The sequence below is a fragment of the Pieris rapae genome, chromosome 3 (genome assembly GCF_905147795.1).
Source record: "Pieris rapae chromosome 3, ilPieRapa1.1, whole genome shotgun sequence".
Taxonomy (NCBI): Eukaryota; Metazoa; Arthropoda; class Insecta; order Lepidoptera; family Pieridae; genus Pieris; species Pieris rapae.
Window position 1 is genome coordinate 1,029,336 of NC_059511.1, and position 23,303 is coordinate 1,052,638.

The window sequence follows — 23,303 nt, forward strand, 5'->3', positions numbered from 1 at the left end:
TATGATAACTCCATGTATTTGTATATATATTCACACGTTACAACACGTTGTGACAGAACTTCTATAGAAAGTTCTAATATGCATTAAACGTGTACATCAACTAATAGCGTGCATTTTTTCTCGATCTCTCTTATAATAATAATAATAATAATAATAGCCTTTATTTCCAAAAATCTTTAAAATTTAGGGATAATAAAACGTCATTCATCGTCGTCGTTTTGGTTTGTCCACCGTTGGACATAGGCCTCCTCCTTCCGGTTCCACTCGCCTCTGTCGCGGGCCAGGCGCGGCCAGGTAACCCCGGCGACTGCGATGATATCATCTGCCCAGCGTCGGCGTGGGCGCCCCTGCGGCCGGCTCGCGCCGCGCGGGTACCAGTGCAGCACTCTCTCGCTCCATCTGTTGTCACTTGTTCTTGCTGTGTGCCCTGCCCAACGCCATTTCAGGCGGCACACCATTTTTGCCGCGTCTATTATTTTTGTTCTTAGTCGTATCGCTGTACTCTTTACCCTGTTTCTGAGACTTAACCCTAGCATGCTCCTTTCGGCTGATCGTTGAAATATTTGAATTTTCTTTATTAATTCAACTGTGATAGGCAATGATTGGCAGCCGTACAACAGTGCAGGTGTCACAACTGAGTCCATCACTTTTTTCTTCAGTGATAGACTCATTTGAGACTTGAAAATATGCTCGTGTGACCAATATGAAATCCAGGATTTTTTAATTCTTCTCTCTACCTCCTCTATATAATGGCTATTAAACGAAATATTTTGGCCAAGGTAGACATACTCTCTCTTACTCTCTCTCAATCGGTCTCAATCGCTCTCTCCCTTTTCTTCGACAAAAACGCTGCACATCTTCGTAACGATCCGTAAAAAAATTACCCTCAAACGCCTAAAGATGTTAACACTTAAAAAACCCGAATTTTGTTTGATGCTAATTGTCAACTGTGTGTTAATTACTTAAAACTAGGCTTATAACCAACATAAAAAAAACTAACCGGTACTATCTCTCTGTTTAATCGGCAGCACATGTCTGAGCGCCATGGTCAGCAACGAAGCATCTAGAGCGGACTATCTGCTTCCATCGGTTAACTTGTACAATACCTTGAGACATTAATGGGTTCTTAAAAAAAACTGTTAATTAAAATGCGTCTACAATAGGACTCTAATGCCCCTGACTATTGAAGGGGGGAGTATACATTTTTTAAATTATTAATGTCTGATTTTATACTGAATAACTGTATACACACAGATATATGTAAGTTATGAACATGTTTTGTTTTTGAAATTTCCTTTATAAATAAAATAAGAGCCGTTCACGATGATTACTAAATGAAACTCCTGGGTAAATTTTGATATAATCACAAACACTTACCGTCACATGCGTTCGTAGTGTTGTATTTGAATTACTAATACTTACATTGACTATATTTATATATTATTAATAACCCTATTAACAATTAAATAAGGACCGTTCCAAATTTGACCACCTTTGTTTGTACCCTTCCGATTAATTAAAAGACGACAGTCATTCAATGAATGTGTTCAATTGAAAGGGTTCTATCTAAGACAATAATACAAGTGTAGACATATTAATAGTGTTTATAAAATATTTAAAGAGTAAGTATTAATTTTACTTTCATATATCTTAGCGCCTGGGACCCCAGACTGGTCCACCGGTACCTTCCTATTGATTCATTAAAAACAATCGCAACATCCAAACTCGCTATGGTCACATAATTATCTTGTATCTATCATTTCATTCTCGATACATATATATCGAGTCATACTTTTTTTTTCGTGGGGAAATACGTTACGTATACCCTCCCGCGGCACGGTTGCCTGTGAAGGGTCATGTGGGACTCGCCACTGAGCATACCCACTAGAACCCTCGGAGCCACAAACAATTGCCCGAGGCAGGACACGGTAACAGCTTAGCCTTGTCCGCATCCAGCCAAGAGCTAACTAGACTAGCCCAACTTTCTCCGAAACGCAACGTGTGACTCATAGAAGTATGCGTCATACTAGTTGTCTTGCATTACCTAAAATACGTACTATGGCAAAAAATGTGTACCTACAAAGGCGCATAGCTGTATAATAAACCCACAAATATAAAAAAATATTACTTCTTTCAATACATTCAAATCGAAGCTAAGTGTATAGTTTAAACAAAATTACTTTAAAATTTATTCATTAATATTACTTTTATTTAATATATTTATATATAATTTATAAAATATTATGTATTATAAATGTAATATGTAATATAAACTTAAAATATTTATGAAATAATATTTTAAGTTTGTTGCATGTATGTATCTTTATATTGTGATTATTTTAAGAACGACTATAATGTAATGTTAATATTAAGTATTATTCTCATATAAGTGAATTTTTTGTCTCTTTTAAGTAATAAAGTCAAATAATTCAAGTAAACAACAAAGTTAAATAATTCAGGGATTTTAGATTAATTAACGTCGTTATACCTAAATGGTCGCTACACCCAAGTTATAGTCTGATCAAAATTGTTACATTTTCTTTTCCTTGTTGCACTTGGTATTATTAAAGCCTTATTGAAAATTGATTTAAATGAGCTCCATGACTATCTTTTAGACAGCCAGTCTTACGCCCAAACCCAATAACGTATTTTATCCCATTTTTGATATAGACATCTTAATCCAAATACTGACAAAAAGTGCGCCAGTAACTAGTTGACTGATTGTAATAGCCATCGGTCGATACAAGCTATATGGATAGACTTTTGTATGAAAATGACAGTTCAATTGTGCCAATATCCTATCTTAAGATTTTAACTTACACCTCTTTTTAAAATAATTAAAAAGCTATTTGAAATGTTTAAACATAGACATGTATATTTTAATATTATTTGTACGGTTTTATTTACTTTATCTTGTTTATATTGATTGACAAATATAACGAGCGAATAGATTGTATTCTATCAGTCGCCAAAAATGTATTGTCTTCGTAGGGTTTGGTTATTGGGATGCGGATAGGAGATCGATCGACTGTCATTGTCTGATTGAAAACAATCTGAGATTGTGGATTAATGGTTTCGGGTTATTAATGCTATGCTCAGATAGCAAGTTATTAGAGTGACATCTAAGTTAGGACCTAGATTGGATGACTCCCGTATTATAGAAAAGTATTTACAAGAGGAGTATTTAGTTGTAGTAAGTCTGCTTTGTACTTGCTAACTGAAAGCATGAATGTATACAATCTATGGTTTCTCTACCATAGATTCCGAACCATAGATTGTATTATTCATCAGAAAAACGACTAAGTACTAACAGGTTTTATAACATAGTAACACTTATTTAACACTCATTAAAAACTAATTAAATCAGTACATTCAAGGATAGTTATTTTTTTTATAATCACATAATAACAATGTTTGTATGGAAGTTTATGTATAGTTTTCTCGTTTGTAGGGGCTGTTACAATAACACTATATTAAGATCGAAAGAAAATTTTACAGAAAATAAAAATGGCATAGGTTTACTATCCCCTGGCGAAATAAATGTTTCGCAAGCAAACAAATTGCGAATCATACTTACAGTTTATTATACAGGAACATTATTTTCTATAGTCTTAATTTAGTCTGATACAGACGCACAACGGAAAATAATATATGGTATATATAACCCTATAAACAATTAAATACGGACGGTTTAAAATTTGAAAATCCTTTTGTACCCTTCCGATGAATTATAAATTAATAGTCCTCAGTCATTAAATGTATTTATTCAATTGAAATGGTTCTATCTAACAAAATAATACATGTTAAAATATATTAATAGTGTTTATAAAATATTTAAAGAGTATTTAATTTACTTTAGTTTAACTTTGCACAAAAAAATTTTTTTTTTTTTTAACTTTTTTTATTGTATAGATGTATCTATTTTGTTTCCAAATAAATATAGAACGAACTTTACCTTGACATAGTTGTTATATAATAAATAATATAAACTTGGTTTGGTCTGATAAGCGTGTATTTATTTTTAATTAACACTATTGTACTTATAAATCTGGACTTCAAACGTGAATTAGTAAGAACACCTTGGATACTTCCTTTAATTATACTCGGAACAATTTCCAAAACACCTCATTATATTGTAAAAAAACTTAAATAAAATTGAGGTTTAAGTTTAAACAAAAGGTCTGCTTTTTATGCATAATAATAAATATGATATTATATAGGATGTTTCATATTTTATTTATTACCTTGTGCGCTTTTTTAATTTTTTTGAGAAATTATAAATTATTTAGCAATTTTCATGGAAGCATAGGCCGGTTATTTTCTAGCCTATTTCTTGCTCCCGATATAATCTAATGTGATAAAAACTCCCCTTATTGAGTTGTGTGCTGCGATATTGCTACTCAGTTGTGAGGAAATTAGCGCTGCGCCTTCGGAAGTTACATATACACATATATATATGTATCCTTTTATAACATATTTTCATTTGATTTTTGAGAAAAAATTCAAATAATATATCTATATATACTATAATGTCCATGATACTATACTACACATTATATCCCAGGTCAGAAGCAGCCATATTTATATCCAAAGCCAGGCCGAAAAAGGCCTCTAGAATGTTCTTTTAATATAAAAATTTTCTGTTATGCATTACTGGAGGTTTTTTTCGGTGTTAATTGCAGCAATTCTTACAATTCCCTGTTCTTCGTAGCCCTGATGCCCTGTGGCACAATACAGTTGTGTGTTTCTAAGTCATCCAAAAGCCGATTAACACCTATTTATGAAACTGTAAATCAATACAAACAATATATCCTTCATTTTGAATCTGAATAAAATGTATAAAATTATTTTTATGATATAGATCTGTTGACAATTATTAATTTACATAATTCTACAGAACTTGTTATAATTGCGGTTTGAATTCTTTGAAAATCAGTCAATTGATCATACTTCCAGTTATTATTTAAAAGATATATGATAATATACATATGTCAACAATATTACAAATATGTTATTGTACTAATATTAGTACAGTCACGTTATATTGATTATTTATCCTAGTACTTTTAGGATTTTATCCTTATACACAAAAGATGGGCTGAGTATTAGAGATTATTATTATTTAGCAAGTATTTTTTTCACTTCATTAGCGCAAAATATTCTTCCAGCGAGCATTCTCTGTTGTCTGAATGCAGGAATTGTGTCTTTTGAAGGTAAGAATCAGTAGCGCCATCTATGTGTCAGTCTATGAAATTACTAGTCCACCGAATTAGACTCTGCTGTTTTTCTTGCATGTTTTCGGTAGGGGGTCATTCGGTTTCCCAATGAATAAATCCACTTGTATTAATTGAAGATCGCTCACAGTTTCTCTCATTCACTCTTCATGTGATATTAAAAGAAACAATTCTTTAAACTCTTTGTTTGAGTTTAGAATTCGTTTATCGCTACTGTTTTCTATCAAAATTTTCGCCATAAATATATAATAAATCTATATTCGTAATACTATTTTGTGATTGTAGCTCTATGCTAGTCTTTTGTTTCCAGGTAGGTTTTTGTTAATACATTCCTATAGTTTACTAAAAATGTTTTAAAATGGGTTTGATATACATATCTATGATTAAAAAATGTGAACATAAATAATATTTGGTTGTTAGAAAAAATTGATAGTAGGTATACCCCATAATGTCTAATAAATATTTAAATAAACACGTTTTTCTCAGTGAAACCTATTTAGATTGTTATGAAATATTTAATAGTTATATAAATACATATGCCTTGCTTATTATGCTGTCGACTTAAGGTCCTTCAAGAAAAGAGCGTTACAATTGTTAAAAGGCCAGCAACGCACTCGCGAGCCTTATGGCTATGTTTTCCAACTGCGGCACTAACATCAGATGAGCATTCTGCCCCTATACTATAAATAAAATTTAATTATACAAAAATAATGTTCATATTAAGAAAAACTGGTAATATATAAAGCTTTAAACTTTGTTTATATGGAAAGATACATGCAAATTTTTAATACCTTAACTTGTTTTAACTACTAAACTACTTGACAATTCACAAATAATTTATTAATAACCCTATTTACATCAAAATCTGATACTCCTATTTTCTGAACACCATGTACATTAGTTTTTATGCATCAAATGGTTCACAGCTAACGATCTGACGAGTAAATTAGATATAACCAGTATATAAACTCTGTCATTACATTGAGAGGCATAAGTTACCAAGTTCGAGATTGAGACGGTGGGTTCAGTTTAGTGTTTAATATAAATAATAGTAATCACTATTTAAAAGTAAAATTTGTGGTTAATAAGGATTAACAAGGAATCGTGTCCTAGTGTCGGTCGAGAATAGTGTAAGCCTAGTTCGAAGCATGATTAGCAACATTAAGATTCTTAGGGCCTGTTTCACAATGTATGGATAAAGTACCTAATAGTTATGCAACATATAAATTATTCGAAAGATAAAAGTTCCAAATAAGATACTTCGCATTTCATGACGAATAGCGCTATCTGATAGTCGCGAAACGCAAAAATACTGTTTATCCTACCAATAAGTAATAAATAGCTTATTTAGAACATATCCACATTGTGAAACAGACCCTTAATAAATAAAATTCCTTTGCTTATTATCCATTGCCTATACTGGATATTATCGCGGCATAACTGGACAATCATACTCTCTGGATTTATCGCATATATGTATATATATATATATATATAATACGCGATTCGTATAGCGTTGTTTCAGAGTTTACTAAACTAATATCTGGTTCGTGCTTATTAATATTGAAGTCAATATATGTTTCAGATGGCTGGTAAACTCATTGTGTTCTGCTGTGTTTTGGTGGCGGTGTTCGCGGAGAAGTACACCGATAAATATGACAACATCAACGTGCAAGAGATTTTGGAAAATAAGCGTTTGCTGAATGCTTATGTTGACTGTCTCTTGGATAAAGGAAAGTGTAGCCCTGAAGGAAAGGAATTGAAAGGTAATATTGTGACATTTTTAATAGTTGATAAACGTGTTCAAATTGATAGTTATTTCTTGCCACAAATTAAATTGTTCTTGCTCGTGCCAAAAGTTGAATGAGCTATTACTTAGCTAATAAAAGTTATAATATATATTTTACTGAATAAAATAATTCAAGATGAAATATATTTTGTAATTTCTATAAATAAAACAATTGGTTTGGTGGGTGAACACGCAGTTCATCATAAAAAGTTTACATCAAGCATGACCACAGATTGAGAAAATAAATTATTTTTCACTTTTTTTTATATAGAACAGGGGGCAAACGGGCAGGAGGCTCACCTGATGTTAAGTGATACCACCGCCCATGGACACTCTAAATTCTAGAGGGCTCGCGAGTGCGTTGCCGGCCTTTTAAGAATTTTTTATCAGTTTCAATTTTTTTATTTTTTACAGCGTTCACTATTAACCTACATAGTATATAATAATAATAATAAAACAATTTAAACATATTCACAAGTTTGATCTCTGTGGCTGTGTTTGTAACGCTGGCATTCACTTGCTGTGTTGCGATGTTTATTAGTTGAGCGATGAAAACACCAGCTCTGGGGTTACTGGTACCATCTACCAGACGCCAACTAAAATCTTTAATTAGCGGCTGTGTACTTGAACCCCACGGCTAAAGAGTCTCTTCTCCAAATTGAACCAAATCACAGAGAGATGGAAAGACTCCTTCCTATATTTGAGCCGTATATTATTTTCTATGTTAATTAATTATGTTATTCTTAACTCGAGTAAATATAAAAAAGTTTTAGGAAATTTTAAGAGTGTTCGCTTACAGCAAAGATATAACTTTACTAACGATAGATTAAGCCTTGGAAAATTCAAAATATACGTAGTAATTACACTTGCAAAACATGTAATTTCCTTTTACCTTGCAGACCACATACAAGACGCGCTCGAAACAGGGTGTTCCAAATGCACTGAGGCTCAAGAGAAGGGCACATACACCATCATAGAGCACCTTATCAACAAGGAGAAGGAGATTTGGGAAAAGCTCTGTGCCAAATACGACGCTGAAGGGAAATACAGGAAGAAGTATGAGGAGCGCGCGAAGTCTGCCGGCTTAGCCGTTTAAAAGATTACTTGACCCGATTTTCTTTTATTTTTCTAAATAAATGGTTGGATATGCATTTGTTGGTTTTAGTTTAATAATCCTAACTCATTAAAATTACATAAAAATCATATTTATTTGACTTTTAACTCCGCCACAAGCGGCTTGTTTAATGTTGATTTATAATTTAATATTTTTATAATTAAAATGTTGCTATTGTAATTATGTAAATACATTTTAGGTTATGTAGAGCCATGTAATTAATTTAATATATTGACCTTACTCGGTAATTTACGTTTTTAAAATGGCTTGTAGTAACTTTTAAAATTTGTTTTAAATTTCTATTTATTATTTTTTTTATAATTATTATCAAAGTGTGTGTGTGTGTATCTTCAACAAAAACCCGTTCTGTCGGCGTCGATATGCATGCCAATGAATTTTTTTTTTAATTCCATCTTCTTCGAATTTTCATCTGATAGCCTTAGATATTATAATATAAATTGAAAATAATCCACATAAATTCGAGACTAGATAAAAAGTTGTTTCATTTATTTTATAATAAAAGCGAAGAAAATCATACACCAAAAGTCGAACACTTACAACATTGTACATTGTTTATATTTGAAAAAAGACGAATGACAACTAGATGTAAACAGAGATATTATTCTATAATCTATGTAAATCTTCCCATTGAATCATACTTATGGTTATCATTTATTGATGCAATTACCTATTGAAACAACAATTAAACCTATTAAAAATAATGTTGAGCGATTGTTACAGAAAATATATAAATGCAGTCAGAGTGCGCCGCCACCATTGTTTAAATAATCGTAAATAATGAAGTTTATTCTAGTTTTGTTCGCCGTCGTAGGTTTTATATATGCAGAACAATATACAGATAGATATGACAATATAAATGTAAATGAAATTTTACAAAATAAACGTTTGGTTGTTTCGTATGTTAAATGTCTGTTGGAGCAAGGCAGGTGTACGCCTGAGGGAAACGCGCTAAAGGGTATGATTAATCTCTTATTATAAATAATAATAATAAACTTTATTAATGACAAACGGGTTGTGACAAGATTCATATTATCTTCTAGATTACAACGGGGGAAATCCCTGTGTTGTGCGTGAATAGAAGACAATTTTTCCGTGGTACATGTTTAAAACAATACTCAGAGTCGTTTATTAAAAGTTTATCAAATAAGTTCTAGATACTTAAACTGAGAATTGTAACCCCTTACATTCCATAATAGAGTATAAAATTGTTGTTCTTTAACTAAATTTGCCTTTGCCTTTTTATTCTTACTATAAATTTCACAAAAAAGAATGCGACTTTACATGAATTACAATCTAGCCTTTACAATATTTATGGCTAATTTATTGTTTACTTAATTTTCTAAAATACTAATAAATAGCTTAAACTAAGTTAATGTTCATTAACAGTCTTAGTATTCTATAATATTTTTATAGTGAATGCCATAATCTCAAAAACTATTTCAATCTTTTGGGAGCCTATACCTCTTTCTAAAATCATATCCTTGAAATCCCATCTTATAGCTCTTCTTGATGAATCCTCTAAGGTTCATCCAGTGAACCTATGAAATTCAATTCCTACTCCTGTTTGCTTAGCTCCTTCTCTTCTCCTTATCTTCATTTAAATCAACCCTAAATTATGATCTGAAATTATGTGCACTTTTTCTTTTTGATGTGTTCTTTATATATTATTGTCCTGTTCACTGTTTACATTAGTCTTGCCTAAATAACTCTGTAAATGTCTTATAATAGATATGCTATAATTGAGGAAGATTTGAGTGTAAAATTCATAATACTTTTATGTAAATTGACTGAGATATAACGATAATAGTTGAAAAGTTATCTGTCCACAACTTGGCAATACGACGAAGATGTGTGCGTGTGAATCTGTATTATTTTTATAACGAACACCGAAACTGTCGAACGAACCGATAATTTAATAACAATTCAAGACAAAATCTATTTGATTGCAAATATATTTTTCAGAGCACGTCAAAGATGGTATGCAGACAGGATGCACAAAATGTACAGACAATCAGAGGAGAGGTGCAAGGAAGGTCGTGCGATATCTTCGCGAGAACTATGACAATTATTTCCAAGACATCGTAAAGAAATACGACCCTAAAAATGAATATAAACAAATTTACGAACCATTTTTGGCCTCTGATGATTAGTGAATAAATACTAGCATAATTAAATATGTAATAACAACGAATAAGCAATCACAATTACATTATTCTGAAAAACAAGTGAGGTTTTAATCAGCGTCAATTTTAAGTCGGGTAAACTTAAGTTGTGTAAATAAGACTACTACCAAAATTGAAGCATTGACTTACTTAAGCTCAATAGCTTAAGTAAGTCCTTTTAAGAAATTTCGGCAATCCGAAATTTCTTAAAAGGAGTATTGTGTGTTTGGCATATCACCTGCATCATAACAACACCCCACACAACCATACATAGGCTTACTTTCACTCCATCACACACAGCTGTATTAGTTATTACTTAGTTGAATGTATTTAATATTTTTTTATTGGTTTCCTTTAGTATATGATTGAACCGTTTTTTATATATTATATTCCCATCTCTGGCTGTATCTTTACTACAATTGAATTATATAATTATTTTAGCTGTAGAATTAAGAAATAAATTTAGAAAAATATGAAATGTAGGATTAAAGAAAGCTTCAGATAATAAAACACACAGTTTATTTCGTTTATACAAACTTAAACTCAGGATTTAATAGACTTCAATTGTTTCTCATATTTCGCCACATACTTCCTGCTAGGATCGTACTTGGCAACCAATTGCTTCCAAAAATCGTCTTCGTGTTGGACGAGATGTGTGATTACAAGTTGAGTGCCTTCCTTCTGAGGTTCAGTACATTTAGCGCAATCATTCTCCAAGGCATCCTTGATGTGAGCTGGAAAAACGTATAATATTGCTGAATCATAAATGTTTGAATACCAAATAGTGGTATGTTTATTATTTGTATATGAAATAAATATGAAAAGACGAACTGAAAAAAATTTTCGAGGGCTATTATTTCATACCTTATACCTTTCAAACCACCGATCCTAATCCCAATAATGAGTTTTTGTTGTGGTGCCAAGGTTGTACAAACAGTATTGAGAGACATGGAACTAGCATTCAAAGACGTCAGTGTTACTACACCAAGTTACAGGGTAAGGGCACTGTTATTGAACCAAGAAACTCAAGGCAATGTAAAATGAGATAAAAAATATTCCAAAAATAAGAATTAACAGGAAATATAGCTGAACGCTCATTGTTTTAATTTTTGTTGTGATTCATATCTTTTCGTAATTAACACAGTTTTATTGTATTAATTAATAATTGAATGGTTGTAGTTACTGAGATTGAAGTTTATGAGAGCATAGAGAATTCAAACAAATCTTCGTACGTCACAGTTTACTTAATTTGAATAAAAATAAATGGGCTTTTAATGAATAATCGACGAAAAGTGTTATCTAGACGAAAACACTTTGTCAGGGCTTGTGACCATTCTTTCGATAGGACTAGTAGGTGACGCCTGCCGTGAAGTATTTTTGTGTAAAGAATATTGTCACGTGACCATGCGTGAGTCTCCCAGACTTTTACAAGCCACTAAACTACGGCACGTTAAATAATAACGCTACAACAATATATATTATATATATATTAATATATAATAATATATAATATATAATATATATATATACAATATATATTATATATTATATATATATAATATATATTGTTGTAATTAAAATATATTTATAGTTTAATTGGGCTAAGATAAGCTGGTTTCCTCTTCCAATTTTTGTTCCCTGTATAATACGCACGTAGAAAACTTCTCGCCTAGTCGGGAATTTTACGCTCTCCGGGAATAAATAAATAAAAAATGTATGTATTACTTCGAGCAGGGAAGGACGAGTTTGTAAACGCGATACTTCGGCGTAAGTATCCCTGCTCACTACAGCTGAATGTAAATGCGGTATAATGTAAAAGCCCCAATAGATAATCAATTACCAGTATATGATCACTCCGTGTATATCTATATTTACACTGTATACTTCCTAATGATAATATGTATAAATAAATAAAATCTCTGTTTACTGCACAAGTCGAGCGACAGAATTGCCATCTAACTAAACGAATACATCAACCATTAGAGCTTGTATTTTTTCTCGATCTCCCTTTCTCACTCTCTCTCAATCGGTCTCAATCGCTCTCTCCCTTTTCTTCGACAAAAACGCTGCACATCTTCGTAACGATCCGTAAAAAATTTACCCTCATGCGACTAAAGAAGTTTTACTTAGAAATACTTACACCGTAGTTCTTTGCCTTCCGGTGAGCACTTTCCTTGTTCCAAAGTGCAAAGTATGTAAGGAACCAGTAATCTTCTGTTACTCAAAATGTCTCGTAAATCAATGCCATCGTATTTGTTGGTATATGTCTCGGGTCGGGCACAAACACAGGCCAGGAAACATAGTAGAATTATGTATTTCATTCTGAAATTAATAAAAAATTAACTACTTTTTTTATGCTCTACGACAATGATTAATAATTGTTTTAAAAATCTATATAACAGAAACTGTGTTAAACGTTAACTTATTTAATCTAAAAATATTGCGAATATTTTTTTAGTTTTAAGAAGTTCATTTTTGTCTGACTATTTTCTACACATTTCGCGGCTTTAATATAAAACATAAATTTAAGAAAAGAATTATACGATAATGAGTCATTTAAAATATAAATATGAAATCTTGAAAAACATATCCATTGAGTATATTATATAATATTATTATTTAAGATAATTTGTTTCAACCCTAAACCTTATAATATATTTAATTAGGCAGATATTCTTCTATTTTGCTATTTCAAAAAAACTTGTTTATAATTTATTTTTATTTTTTTTTTCATTACTCAAAATGTCATATGAAACATGGTGTAATGGTTGCAGCTCCTTACAAACGTTGTGTAAAAGAAAAAACTTGGTGATTAAAAAGAGTGGCGGACAGTTTATTGCCAGTTCTTCTCTTCCGTTCTACGTCCTAAATTTGAGAACTGGCAGTAAATGTAAAATTAGAAGCATTTAATGTAATTTTTTTTGACGTTCATAAGTGTACATTAAGTTACCTAAATAAATAAATTATTCATTATTATTATTATTATAGGTGGTCAATTCAAACTTTCATTAATTGTTTTTTATACACTTTTAACGTCAATTTTAACAGTAATTTTAAAAAAAGCACCATAACCTACGTACCTTAGATTTTTTCTTTACAAATTAAAATTTATTCCAATCCCTTTCACTGCAATGCACAAAATACTTATCCCTAACAAGGCTGAACCCTTTTTATAATAAATAGTGAAGCAAAACCTGTTCCCATTACAAGAAAGGAAAAAATATTATGACGCTCACTACGTCACCCATTTGTCTACCCTTCAAGGCTTCTTGGAATTTCATTCGGAAAAATATGTATTACATTAAATGTCATCTAAGTTAATTCAATTACGACATCAAGATAATCTAGATGAGTTTTAAACGTTTTTAATAGAGTAGTTTTATCATCGCTGCATGAAATAATTTAACTCGGATAATAACTACAAATATCTTTTAATAACTTTTAAAAATGTCAGTTGACTCAATAATGATTAAACATTGTGCAACTGTGGTTCAGAGTGCGATATAATCCCTGATGTCGTAGGTTCGATCACTGTGCATCAATGGACTTTTTTTCTATGTGCGCATTTAATATTAGCTCAATCAGTGAAGGAAAACATCCGGCTTAGGGTTGTGAGTTTAGTAAGAAATAAAAATAAAAACTTTTTCATAATAAATAAAAAGGTCTTGTCTGGCTTAAGTTCGGTAGCGGTTCTTGTGAATGTGTTCGGATATATCTAAATTAAAACACTAATTGTTTATAAACCTAAATCTTCAAAATGGAACACAAACAAAGAATTAAGAATATAGCCGAGATACATAGCTAGGTAAAGATAAATTTAAAATTACAAACTGACATTCTAGTAGACTAGAACTCTAAACTTTTAGTAGTCACTATATTATATTTAGAATGATGTATTAAAATGTTTCAAAAGTAAATAGAACAGTATGTTAAAAATCTTTTATTTGTTTAAACTGAAACTATTTAAGTTTTTTTTAATAAATATAGCTCACGGAGTAGGAACTGAACTGAAGGAAGGAACACTGTGTTTTGAGATGAGGGTGGTGGTGGAGGCAGGGCTCGGCTTCATCATAAGAGATAGGTTCCTTTTTCAATTCAATTTCTATATTGTGTAAGACTGCCAAAGATACTTACTACATATATACTTGGTGTTTGCTAGAGATATTCTGAATCTCCTGACAATAAATACCTAAATCAGTTGTTCCAAACACCAAAACATCACACACACTACACACTAATGTGGGCATAATTGTATGCTTCTTCTTTACGAGTGGTCGGATTTAGTACCGGTATAAATAAATACGGAGTGCAAACATAGCCAGAGTTGCCATGTAATCTACCATGAACTATGATCTTGTTCCCTCTCAAAACATAGTTTATTAAAAATCCGTGAGTCATGCTTAAGTTTAAATACTTTTTATATATAATAATAATAATTATAATAATTACGCAGTGTATTATGTCTGCGTATAGTGTCGAAGCTTTTCTAGATACGAAAAACGCAAACGAATGCTATGCCTGCTAACTTTAACCACATGCAACATCTCATTGATTTTTAATTTAAAATACATTCTGGGTTAGAGTAGCCTAAGTAGCAATCTAATTACAAATGAAGTCTCAGGTGAACTTTGTTCTTGAACATATATAAACAAATTGTTACTGAATTTTGACTACATTTTTTACACTATTATTCATGCATATGCAAAAAATATAACGCCTGATATTAGGCATTAGTATTGTAAGATTTTTAACGATTATAAAAGAAAGATTCAGATAGTTAAACAGTTTAATTCATACATTTAATCTCTGGGTCTTAAGGTCTAAATCTTAAGGTCTGGATTTAATAGACTTCAATTGTTTCTCATATTTTGTCACATAAGTCTTGCTAGGATCGTACTTGGCAAGTAATTGGTTCCAAAAATCGTCTTCGTGTTGGACAAGATGTGCGATTACAAGTTGGGTGCCCTTCTTCTGAGGTTCAGTACATTTAGCGCAATCATTCTCTATGGCTTCTTTGATATGAGCTGGAAAAATGCATTATTTATTAATATTTCGTTGCAGAAACATTAATACAATTGACGCAATTAAATGAAATGATAGCAAATGGCGACCTTATCAGTGCCGCGCTTCGAGCGATCTCTTCCAGGTCACCGATGATGAATTGTAAATTTATTATATACCGATTATTATTTATATTTTACGAATATATTTATAATTTTTTATAAAATATATAAAATGATCAATGTTAGCTACAATAATATATCCATCAGAAGTTTGTTTAACTGTCAACCCTGGGACCAGTCTTTTTTGGACCAGGGCTCTGACTCTGCAAGTTCAAATAAATAACCCCCGATCCTGACTCCAATGAGATTTAGAAGATTTTGAAAACAGAGGTAGGATTGAGAGAAGAATATTGGACTTGCATTCGTAGTCGGTATTTCTGTTAAAAAACCAAGTTATAATGTGCACATCCACGCCTAGTAAAAACGTACTAAACTTTCTTTTTTCTACGTAATAAACTTACATCGTAGTTCTTTGCCTTCGGGTGAGCATTGTCCTTGTTCCAAAGTGCAAAGTATATAAGGAACCAGTAATCTTCGGTTACTCAAAATATCGCGTAAATTAACACCATCGTATTTGTTATTATATGTCTCGGGTCGGGCACAAACACAAGCCAGGAAACATAGTAGAATCATATATTTCATTCTGAAAATAATAAATGATATACCACCGTTCTCTACTATGCGACAGGGTAGAGTGGTTTAAACATATATTTAGGCAGAAAATGTTTATCTAAAAATAAAACATTTAAAAAAGGGAAATATAGTTATAATAGTTTTTAAATGTTATTTTTGCTTATGTAGCATCCTAAACTTTGTAGGCGGTTTTAATAAAAAATATAACTTTTTATTAGCTGTAAAAGGTTGAATTGTTTAATTATAATTGAAAAGTGACTCTCAATTACAAGTTTTGGCGTATTTAAGAGGGATTCTCAAATCGTGCACAAGGCAATGAATGGCAATAATTTTATTTTATTTTTATATATTTTTTTATGACGAAAAAAAATTACTATTGTGAAATAATTGTTCTAATAAAACATTACAATAACAACAAATGCTCAAAATTTCCCTATCTATACCCTAGTTGCGTTTAGTATAATTAAAGATATTTTGGTTTACTGAATTTATGTATTCTAACATTCTTCTTTCTATTCATATACGCACACTCAGATTTATTTAGTTAGATATATTTCTATTGCCATTTCAAAGGTGGTAAATTCAATGTTGCATGTAGATTATGGTTAATTCTTTCTATAATTTTAACTTTAATTTAAATTTGTTGATAGACATTCTTAAAAAAGGCACTAAATAAACAAGTTATCAACGAACCTTAGAATTTGTCTTTAGAAATTATACCAATTTCACTCACTGCCACGCACAAAATACGTATCCCTAAGAAGGCAAAATCCTATTTATAATAAATAGTGAAGCAAAACCTGTTCCCATTACACCAAAGAAAATAAAAAGACAAAATTTAAAGACGCTTACTAACATACGTCACCCATTTGTGTACCCTTCAAGGTTTCTTGGGATGTTGTTCGGAAAAATATGTATTAAATGTCATCTAAATGTGTCGTTATTTGCGCCATAAAAGTAATCTAGATGGCTTTAATATTCGAATAGTTTTAGTAATTACTAGCGACCCGCCCCGGCTTCGCACGGGTGCAATGCTGATACTAAATACACTACAGAAAATCTGTGAATATTGTATATAAAAATGTGGGTTATCCATAAGAGATAGACATATACCATCATGGACTTTTCTGTAGACCTTTTCAATGTGTATAATACCTACTTAGTACATTATTTTGATAAAACTCGTTCAGCCTGCGTTTGCAATGTAAGCGGAAACAATGTAATTATTTACGACATCACATTAGAAACCTCAAAAATAACAGTACTTCTCCACTATTTAATGAATGTTATTATATATTATTATACATATAAACCTTTCTCTTGAATCACTCTATATATTATTAAAAAAAACTGCATCAAAATCTGTTGCGTAGTTTCAAAGATACAGCATACAAAGGGACATAGGGACAGAGAAAGCGACTTTGTTTTATAATAAGTAGTGATGATCGCTATGATATGGAATGGACTTTCTTTCTATGTGCGCATTGAATATTCGCTCAAATAGTGTAAGAAAACATCGTCAGGAATCCGGATCAGACTTTTAAGCATGATAAAATATAAAAAAACTATTCATGATTAATAAAAATGTTTTGTGTAGGCTTAAGTGTCAGTAGCGGTTGTTGTAGATATGTTTGAAGCTGGGCTTTTTCGTTAAAAATATGAGCTTATAACTAACATAAAATTCGGGGTAGTGGGACGCTTCTTAATTTTACATTATACATAAATAAATAAAGTAAGTATTTTTTGATTAAATCTGATTAATTACTCAGTGTATGTATGTAAACGTGTAGTGTCGAAGATTTTCTCTATACGGCACAATCTCATTAATAACTAGTTTCAACGAATCAACGCTAATAATATATTCTGGGATGCATGAGTAGCAATTTCTTTATAAATGTCGGATGAACTTTGATCTTTGACAAAACAAATTGTTGTTGAATTGTTACTCCCTTTTTACACTATTATTCATTAATATGCAAAAAATATAACACCTGATATGAGGTATAATTCCATTGAAATGTTATATAACCTGGACTAAGACTAAAACTTTCAAAACAAATGGTTCAATACCTTGCAAGATCCAAATATTAGAATAGTTTTTTTTCAACCTGCTAATATCTAGTTAATACAATGATCTTTATGTACCTAAGTCAATCTGAATAAAAGGCTATATTATTATTTTGATGTTTATAATAAACAAGAGATCATATAAGTAAAGTAAAAAAGCGCTGAAATAGCGTTTCAAATTTAAAAGATTGTTCATCGTTTCAAAATTGTGCCGAAATAATTTTGAAACAATAACCATGGGCAGCGGTATCACTTTACATCATTTTGCCCCCTTTTGTGGATGCAATCAACCCACCTCAAACAATTGTAAAATATTACACTTGTTTAAAGATTAATGTTAATTATAACTAATTAAGAGTGTAGACCTTCTGGGAGGTAACTTTTTGTATAACCACGTAAACGTTAAGCCAAAAAATCATCGTTTAGGTATTTGAACGTCATTCACACAAAATAAAATATATATTAAATTCTTCGAAAATTTATTACTTGAAACTTAATTTTCTAAAATAGTGATAACAATTTGGTATGTGATATATTAGGAACATGATTATTACCATTATTTAATATTTTAGCTTAATTTTTCTTCAAGTCCTTCTCGTATTTGGAAGAAAAGGCGTTCTGTGGGTCGTATTTAGCCTTTATCTTCTCCCAGTAGGCTGGCTCTTCATTTATCACCTTAGCCATTACTCTGTTAGAGTTATTCTTCTGGAACGTCGTGCACTTGGCACAGTCTTCTTGGAGCGCTTCCTTGATATGCTCTGAAAAATCATGATGATATACTCTCTGCTAATAATTTTAGATTTTAAGCTGTAACTGTTCCAAACTACTATTATACAATAATAAATACATTTTAAAAGATTGCAAAGTTTGTTATAGTTATAAGAATGGGGCGTGTATGGGGGGTATATGGGGCATCTAGGTATCTAGGAACAAGACGAGAATACTAGCTCTATCAAAACCTTCATTGTCCCAATGATACAACCCAAAGACTGTACTTTTCAGCAACTTTATGTAAGTCTCTAAAGTCTCTTCAAATGTATGAAAAAATCACATCGTATCTATCACATCATTCGTGTTGGCCTAGTGGCTTCAGCGTGCGACTCTCATCCCTGAGGTCGTAGGTTCGATCCCCGGGTGTGTAGCAATGGACTTTCTTTCTATGTGCGCATTTACCATTTGCTCGAACGGTGAAGGAAAACATCGTGAGGAAACCGACATGTCTTAGACCCAAAAAGTCGACGATGTGTGTCAGGCACTTGAGGCTGATCAGCTACTTGCCTATTAGATTTAAAAAATGATCATGAAACAGGTTCAGAAATCTGAGGCCAAGACCTAAAGAGGTTGTAGCGATTTATAATCTCTTCAAATGTATGAAACAAATATATCGTAATCAACGATAGGTGATTGAACCGCTAAACTCCAAATAATGTTACGTTGTGATGAAAATATATGGGTAAATCATTCATACGGTGCAATTGTTATAATGATAATCCGATATAATATTAAAGAAAATATAACAAAAAAGCCAGTACTGGTTGTAGCTTTTACATCTGTGCCTCAGAGTTCTTATTTTGTTTGGTGTTCATTTTCTAATTAGCAGCCTTCTGTGCCTGACACATATAGGTCTTAGGCATATCAGTTTTCTTATAAAAATTCCTTTCAATACATGACACTTGAATGCACAGAAACTCTCAAGTGTGTGTGCAAGTGATTGTGCGTGAAGTGTGGCATACTTGCTGAAGCTTAGCAGATTCAAGTGTCAAATATATATTTGTGGCCATAGGTCAGAATATAATTTTTTTTTATATAAAACAATATAATATAACGGGCAGTATGTATGTAATGATATTTCAGTACAAGACAAGCAATTGAATTATTGAGAAATCTTGAAGGCACTATTAAAATATGAAACACTCGATATTAATAAGTCATACTACGCAAAACTTATATGACCACAGATTAGATATTCATTAAATATATACTTACTCTTTAGTTCCTTTCCATCTGGAGTACATTTTCCTTCATCAGTAATACATTTGAGGTAAGGCATAAGAAGACGTCGGTTGCTGAGAATTTCGTCCAGGTTGACGTTGTCAAACTTGTCAGTGTACTGCTCGGGACGGGCAGACACCATAACAGCCATGGCCACCAAACATAGCAGGATTTGGAGCTTCATTATTGCTGTAAATATAATAAAGTTTTATACTTCTATTAAGTCTATTAATTGTTGTTTAGTAATTAATCACTTTTCTAGAAGTTATAGATCACTGATTTTAAATTATCTTCTAATTGTACCACTATCTTAGCAAATAAACGATTACATTTGATTTCAATTGTATGAAACAATTTATTTGTGCTTAGCCAAATTTATGATATTCCCTGGATTAAGTCTGAATCTACCTTTTTGTATGCAACTAAATTATACTTTATATTAATTATTTAATCATTGTCGACACTTTAATTTTATAATGAACATATTATTGCACCAAAATCTCCATTCAAACCGAATACTTTTTACATAAACATTCTGGTATTACTAACCACATCGAGGTAAAATCAATGGAGCGGTAAGACCGTCAGAGAAAAAATCATTTTCGCAACAAAATTATTTTATAAATAGAATTAGTTTTTGTGGGGCCATGACAATAGTAATCCTATTTAGCTCAGATACAAAATAATGTAATATGTAATATATAAACTCAATTTAATATATTTATAAACATATTAGATAATGTTAGGTATCAAGCATTCAGAAATAACACAAATTATATGATATAGGGGCCTAGACTACTAATTGAAAATTAATTTATTTATGTATTACAGAAATACATACAGACTATACCAAAACATATGTCGAGAAACGTTAAATTAAATACAATAAAGTATATAAATAATATTAAACACATAATATACAGAAAATGGCTACTGCGAATTCACTATGCGAACATACAAATATGTCGATACTGTCGGAGGCAGCAATTAGTAGGCGCATAATCCTGGATAACGGGGATCTGTGCAACAGACTGGTTCTTGCCCTTGGGATCGCAAATAACCTAGGCCTTCGCCGTCGCACATATCCCATAGAAACCCAGTTGTTGGAGTATACTTGGGTTGCTTACACTATAGGATATTACAAAAAAATGGAAGGTCCTAGAATCTTCTGGATAATTCAATTAGATAGATAATAGAATAAATATTGGATAGCTTACCGTTTATCACTCACAATGACACTGCTGAAGTTTAGACACACATCATTATATATTTACTTAAATTTGGACAAAAAAGCCAAAATTTTACTAAATTACTAATAAAATATTAATTAATATTTTTTGTATGCAGTTTACTGACCATATCCGTACTTGGCGATAATCAAGGTTCATTTTATAATAGCTTTGTACGCTAAGCCTGCGTCAAATTATTTTCATTAGTTCTTTTTATCCGGTACAATCTTGACAGAGCAGTCGTGATCGCTATGTAGGTAGTAGTAGTATAAGAAGGGGCAAATGTGATGCTGCTGCGCTCCTTGCTGCACCTTTTACAGCAGACCTGATCTGGTCAGCACAACGCGTACCTAGGTGATTTCTGGTTTGTGGTTTCTGCCCGATCTAGTGCCTTCCAACGTTCCTTGGAGGTTCTCTTAACTTAGCACGACGCTTTAATACGTGAATGCAAGGATTCGAGATTTTACTGTGGAGAACAGACGCTGATTAATACCGAGTTGCTGGAGTATCGAGACGAGTACTCGGTCCACAAAATCCCAAGCATTCTGCTCCAGTACCACATTTTCAGAGCGTCTATTCTGCTATTCCCCATCTCTCAAGGTCAGCTTATATGGGGAATGTAAGTTTCTTCACGAGCCTGATCTAAATTTACCCGTGGCACGGATGTCAGACTTTTCAGCATAATATGTTACCATTGGTAACCCGTACTTCTTCTCCTTTTTCTCAGTGTTCATGCCTGTCTTTGAAGCCCTAGCAATACGTCGTCTTGCTGACTCCACAACACTCTATGCTCAGTTCTCAGTTCATAAGGAAAGTAGAGACTTTTATTAGACACAATTATTTGGTTAGACCAATGCGTGATCGATCACGATTATCTCCCGATTACCATTACCATAAATAATATAAGAAACAAATGTCTAATCGTATGATGCTGTCACTCGCTATTCGTATTTAATAAAATCACATTTATCATATAGATATAATATAGGGTATCGCTTCAACTAGTAAACTTAAACTCAGTTTCAACAAAATAAACATTAAAATGAGCTTTCTTATCCTACTCTTACTCAACAAACTATACATTGACACTAAATTAATGAACATAGGTTTAATTAAATTAAATTATTTAATTAAATTATTTTTAAACATTTGCACAAATACAAAACATGCACAAATTCACAAAATATGCACGCAATATATATAATAATGTGTTTATTGATTATAACTTTATTATATATATTGCGTGCATATTTTCATACTTATAATTAATTTGCTATATTTGTTTTAAATATGTTTATATACATAATGATTTTTTTTAAAGAGGACCGAGAGTTTTTTACGCCGGCTTTTTCTCTCGGCCAACACCCTCTGTCTTCTTTGCCGATAAGTAGGGATGCCAACAGGCTCGAATTTAATGACGTGAAATAAGTGTTACCATTATGATCCTATGTTCCAAAATAAACGTATTTTATTTTATTATTTTTTTTAACAAAACACTCAAAAAGTCGAATTGGCCACAAGAGCGAAACACAAAAGATACTTTATGTATACAGAATACATTAAATTCTTCGTGCCTTCGCACAGACCAAGCGAAAAGTCCTAATGTCAGTAGAAAGGTACTTACTGTGTTTATACCAGATGGTGTTAACCATAACTTAGTTGCCATTGAAAAAATAACGACACCTAGTTAACCATGTTCATTTTTCAAGATGTGGTGGATTCACCTTAATTCAGCTATTTCAGTGACAGATTCAGAAAACATGTGTAGTTTATGAATTGTTATGCATGTTACGAGATACATTTTTATATACATACAACTAAGTTGTCAACCTGCTGTGTCCAAATCTATATTTGTTTCTAATAACAAACCTTTGAGCAGGTTCCTTTAGAATTAACTGTACCAGCAAATGATATTTGAGCAGGGATTTTTATCCAGTGCACACAATTGGGTTTAAAATTAAAACATTTTATAATTTATTAATATTGTATTATCATTATT

General features: G+C 31.7%; 4 protein-coding genes across 4 annotated transcripts; 2 read left to right on the plus strand and 2 right to left on the minus strand.

Moving 5' to 3' along the window:
* Window positions 1–6,179: 6,179 nt before the first annotated feature.
* Window positions 6,180–8,174, plus strand: LOC110991540 (allergen Tha p 1). The gene is made up of 3 exons (XM_022256913.2): window positions 6,180–6,252; window positions 6,820–7,000; window positions 7,923–8,174. Exons 2-3 carry the CDS (start codon window positions 6,820–6,822, stop codon window positions 8,117–8,119), a joined length of 378 nt encoding a protein of 125 aa, XP_022112605.2. The 5' UTR covers window positions 6,180–6,252; the 3' UTR covers window positions 8,120–8,174.
* Window positions 8,175–8,897: 723 nt separating this feature from the next.
* LOC110991536 (allergen Tha p 1-like) lies at window positions 8,898–10,659 on the plus strand. The gene is made up of 2 exons (XM_022256909.2): window positions 8,898–9,113; window positions 10,121–10,659. Exons 1-2 carry the CDS (start codon window positions 8,936–8,938, stop codon window positions 10,306–10,308), a joined length of 366 nt encoding a protein of 121 aa, XP_022112601.1. The 5' UTR covers window positions 8,898–8,935; the 3' UTR covers window positions 10,309–10,659.
* A 163-nt stretch (window positions 10,660–10,822) lies between these two features.
* Window positions 10,823–13,478, minus strand: LOC110991535 (allergen Tha p 1-like). The gene is made up of 3 exons (XM_022256907.2): window positions 13,401–13,478; window positions 12,461–12,642; window positions 10,823–11,054 (listed from the first exon to the last, which is right to left on the minus strand). The coding sequence occupies exons 2-3, from the start codon at window positions 12,639–12,641 to the stop codon at window positions 10,864–10,866; spliced, it is 372 nt and encodes a 123-aa protein (XP_022112599.2). The 5' UTR covers window position 12,642; window positions 13,401–13,478; the 3' UTR covers window positions 10,823–10,863.
* Window positions 13,479–18,549: 5,071 nt separating this feature from the next.
* On the minus strand, window positions 18,550–21,390 carry LOC110991534 (allergen Tha p 1-like). Its single transcript, XM_022256905.2, has 3 exons — window positions 21,293–21,390; window positions 20,070–20,264; window positions 18,550–18,841 (listed from the first exon to the last, which is right to left on the minus strand). The coding sequence occupies exons 2-3, from the start codon at window positions 20,257–20,259 to the stop codon at window positions 18,657–18,659; spliced, it is 375 nt and encodes a 124-aa protein (XP_022112597.2). The 5' UTR covers window positions 20,260–20,264; window positions 21,293–21,390; the 3' UTR covers window positions 18,550–18,656.
* Window positions 21,391–23,303: the final 1,913 nt, after the last annotated feature.

Excerpts from the sequence above, each read along its gene's own strand:
- LOC110991540 (XM_022256913.2), top strand. The coding sequence starts at position 6,820 with ATGGCTGGTAAACTCATTGTGTTCTGCTGTGTTTTGGTGGCGGTGTTC. Across the intron at positions 7,001-7,922 it reads TGAAGGAAAGGAATTGAAAG|ACCACATACAAGACGCGCTC; the intron begins GTAATATTGTGA and ends TTTACCTTGCAG.
- LOC110991536 (XM_022256909.2), top strand. The coding sequence starts at position 8,936 with ATGAAGTTTATTCTAGTTTTGTTCGCCGTCGTAGGTTTTATATATGCA. Across the intron at positions 9,114-10,120 it reads TGAGGGAAACGCGCTAAAGG|AGCACGTCAAAGATGGTATG; the intron begins GTATGATTAATC and ends TATATTTTTCAG.
- LOC110991535 (XM_022256907.2), bottom strand. The coding sequence starts at position 12,641 with ATGAAATACATAATTCTACTATGTTTCCTGGCCTGTGTTTGTGCCCGA. Across the intron at positions 11,055-12,460 it reads GGAAGGCAAAGAACTACGGT|CTCACATCAAGGATGCCTTG; the intron begins GTAAGTATTTCT and ends ACGTTTTTCCAG.
- LOC110991534 (XM_022256905.2), bottom strand. The coding sequence starts at position 20,259 with ATGAAGCTCCAAATCCTGCTATGTTTGGTGGCCATGGCTGTTATGGTG. Across the intron at positions 18,842-20,069 it reads AGATGGAAAGGAACTAAAGA|AGCATATCAAGGAAGCGCTC; the intron begins GTAAGTATATAT and ends ATGATTTTTCAG.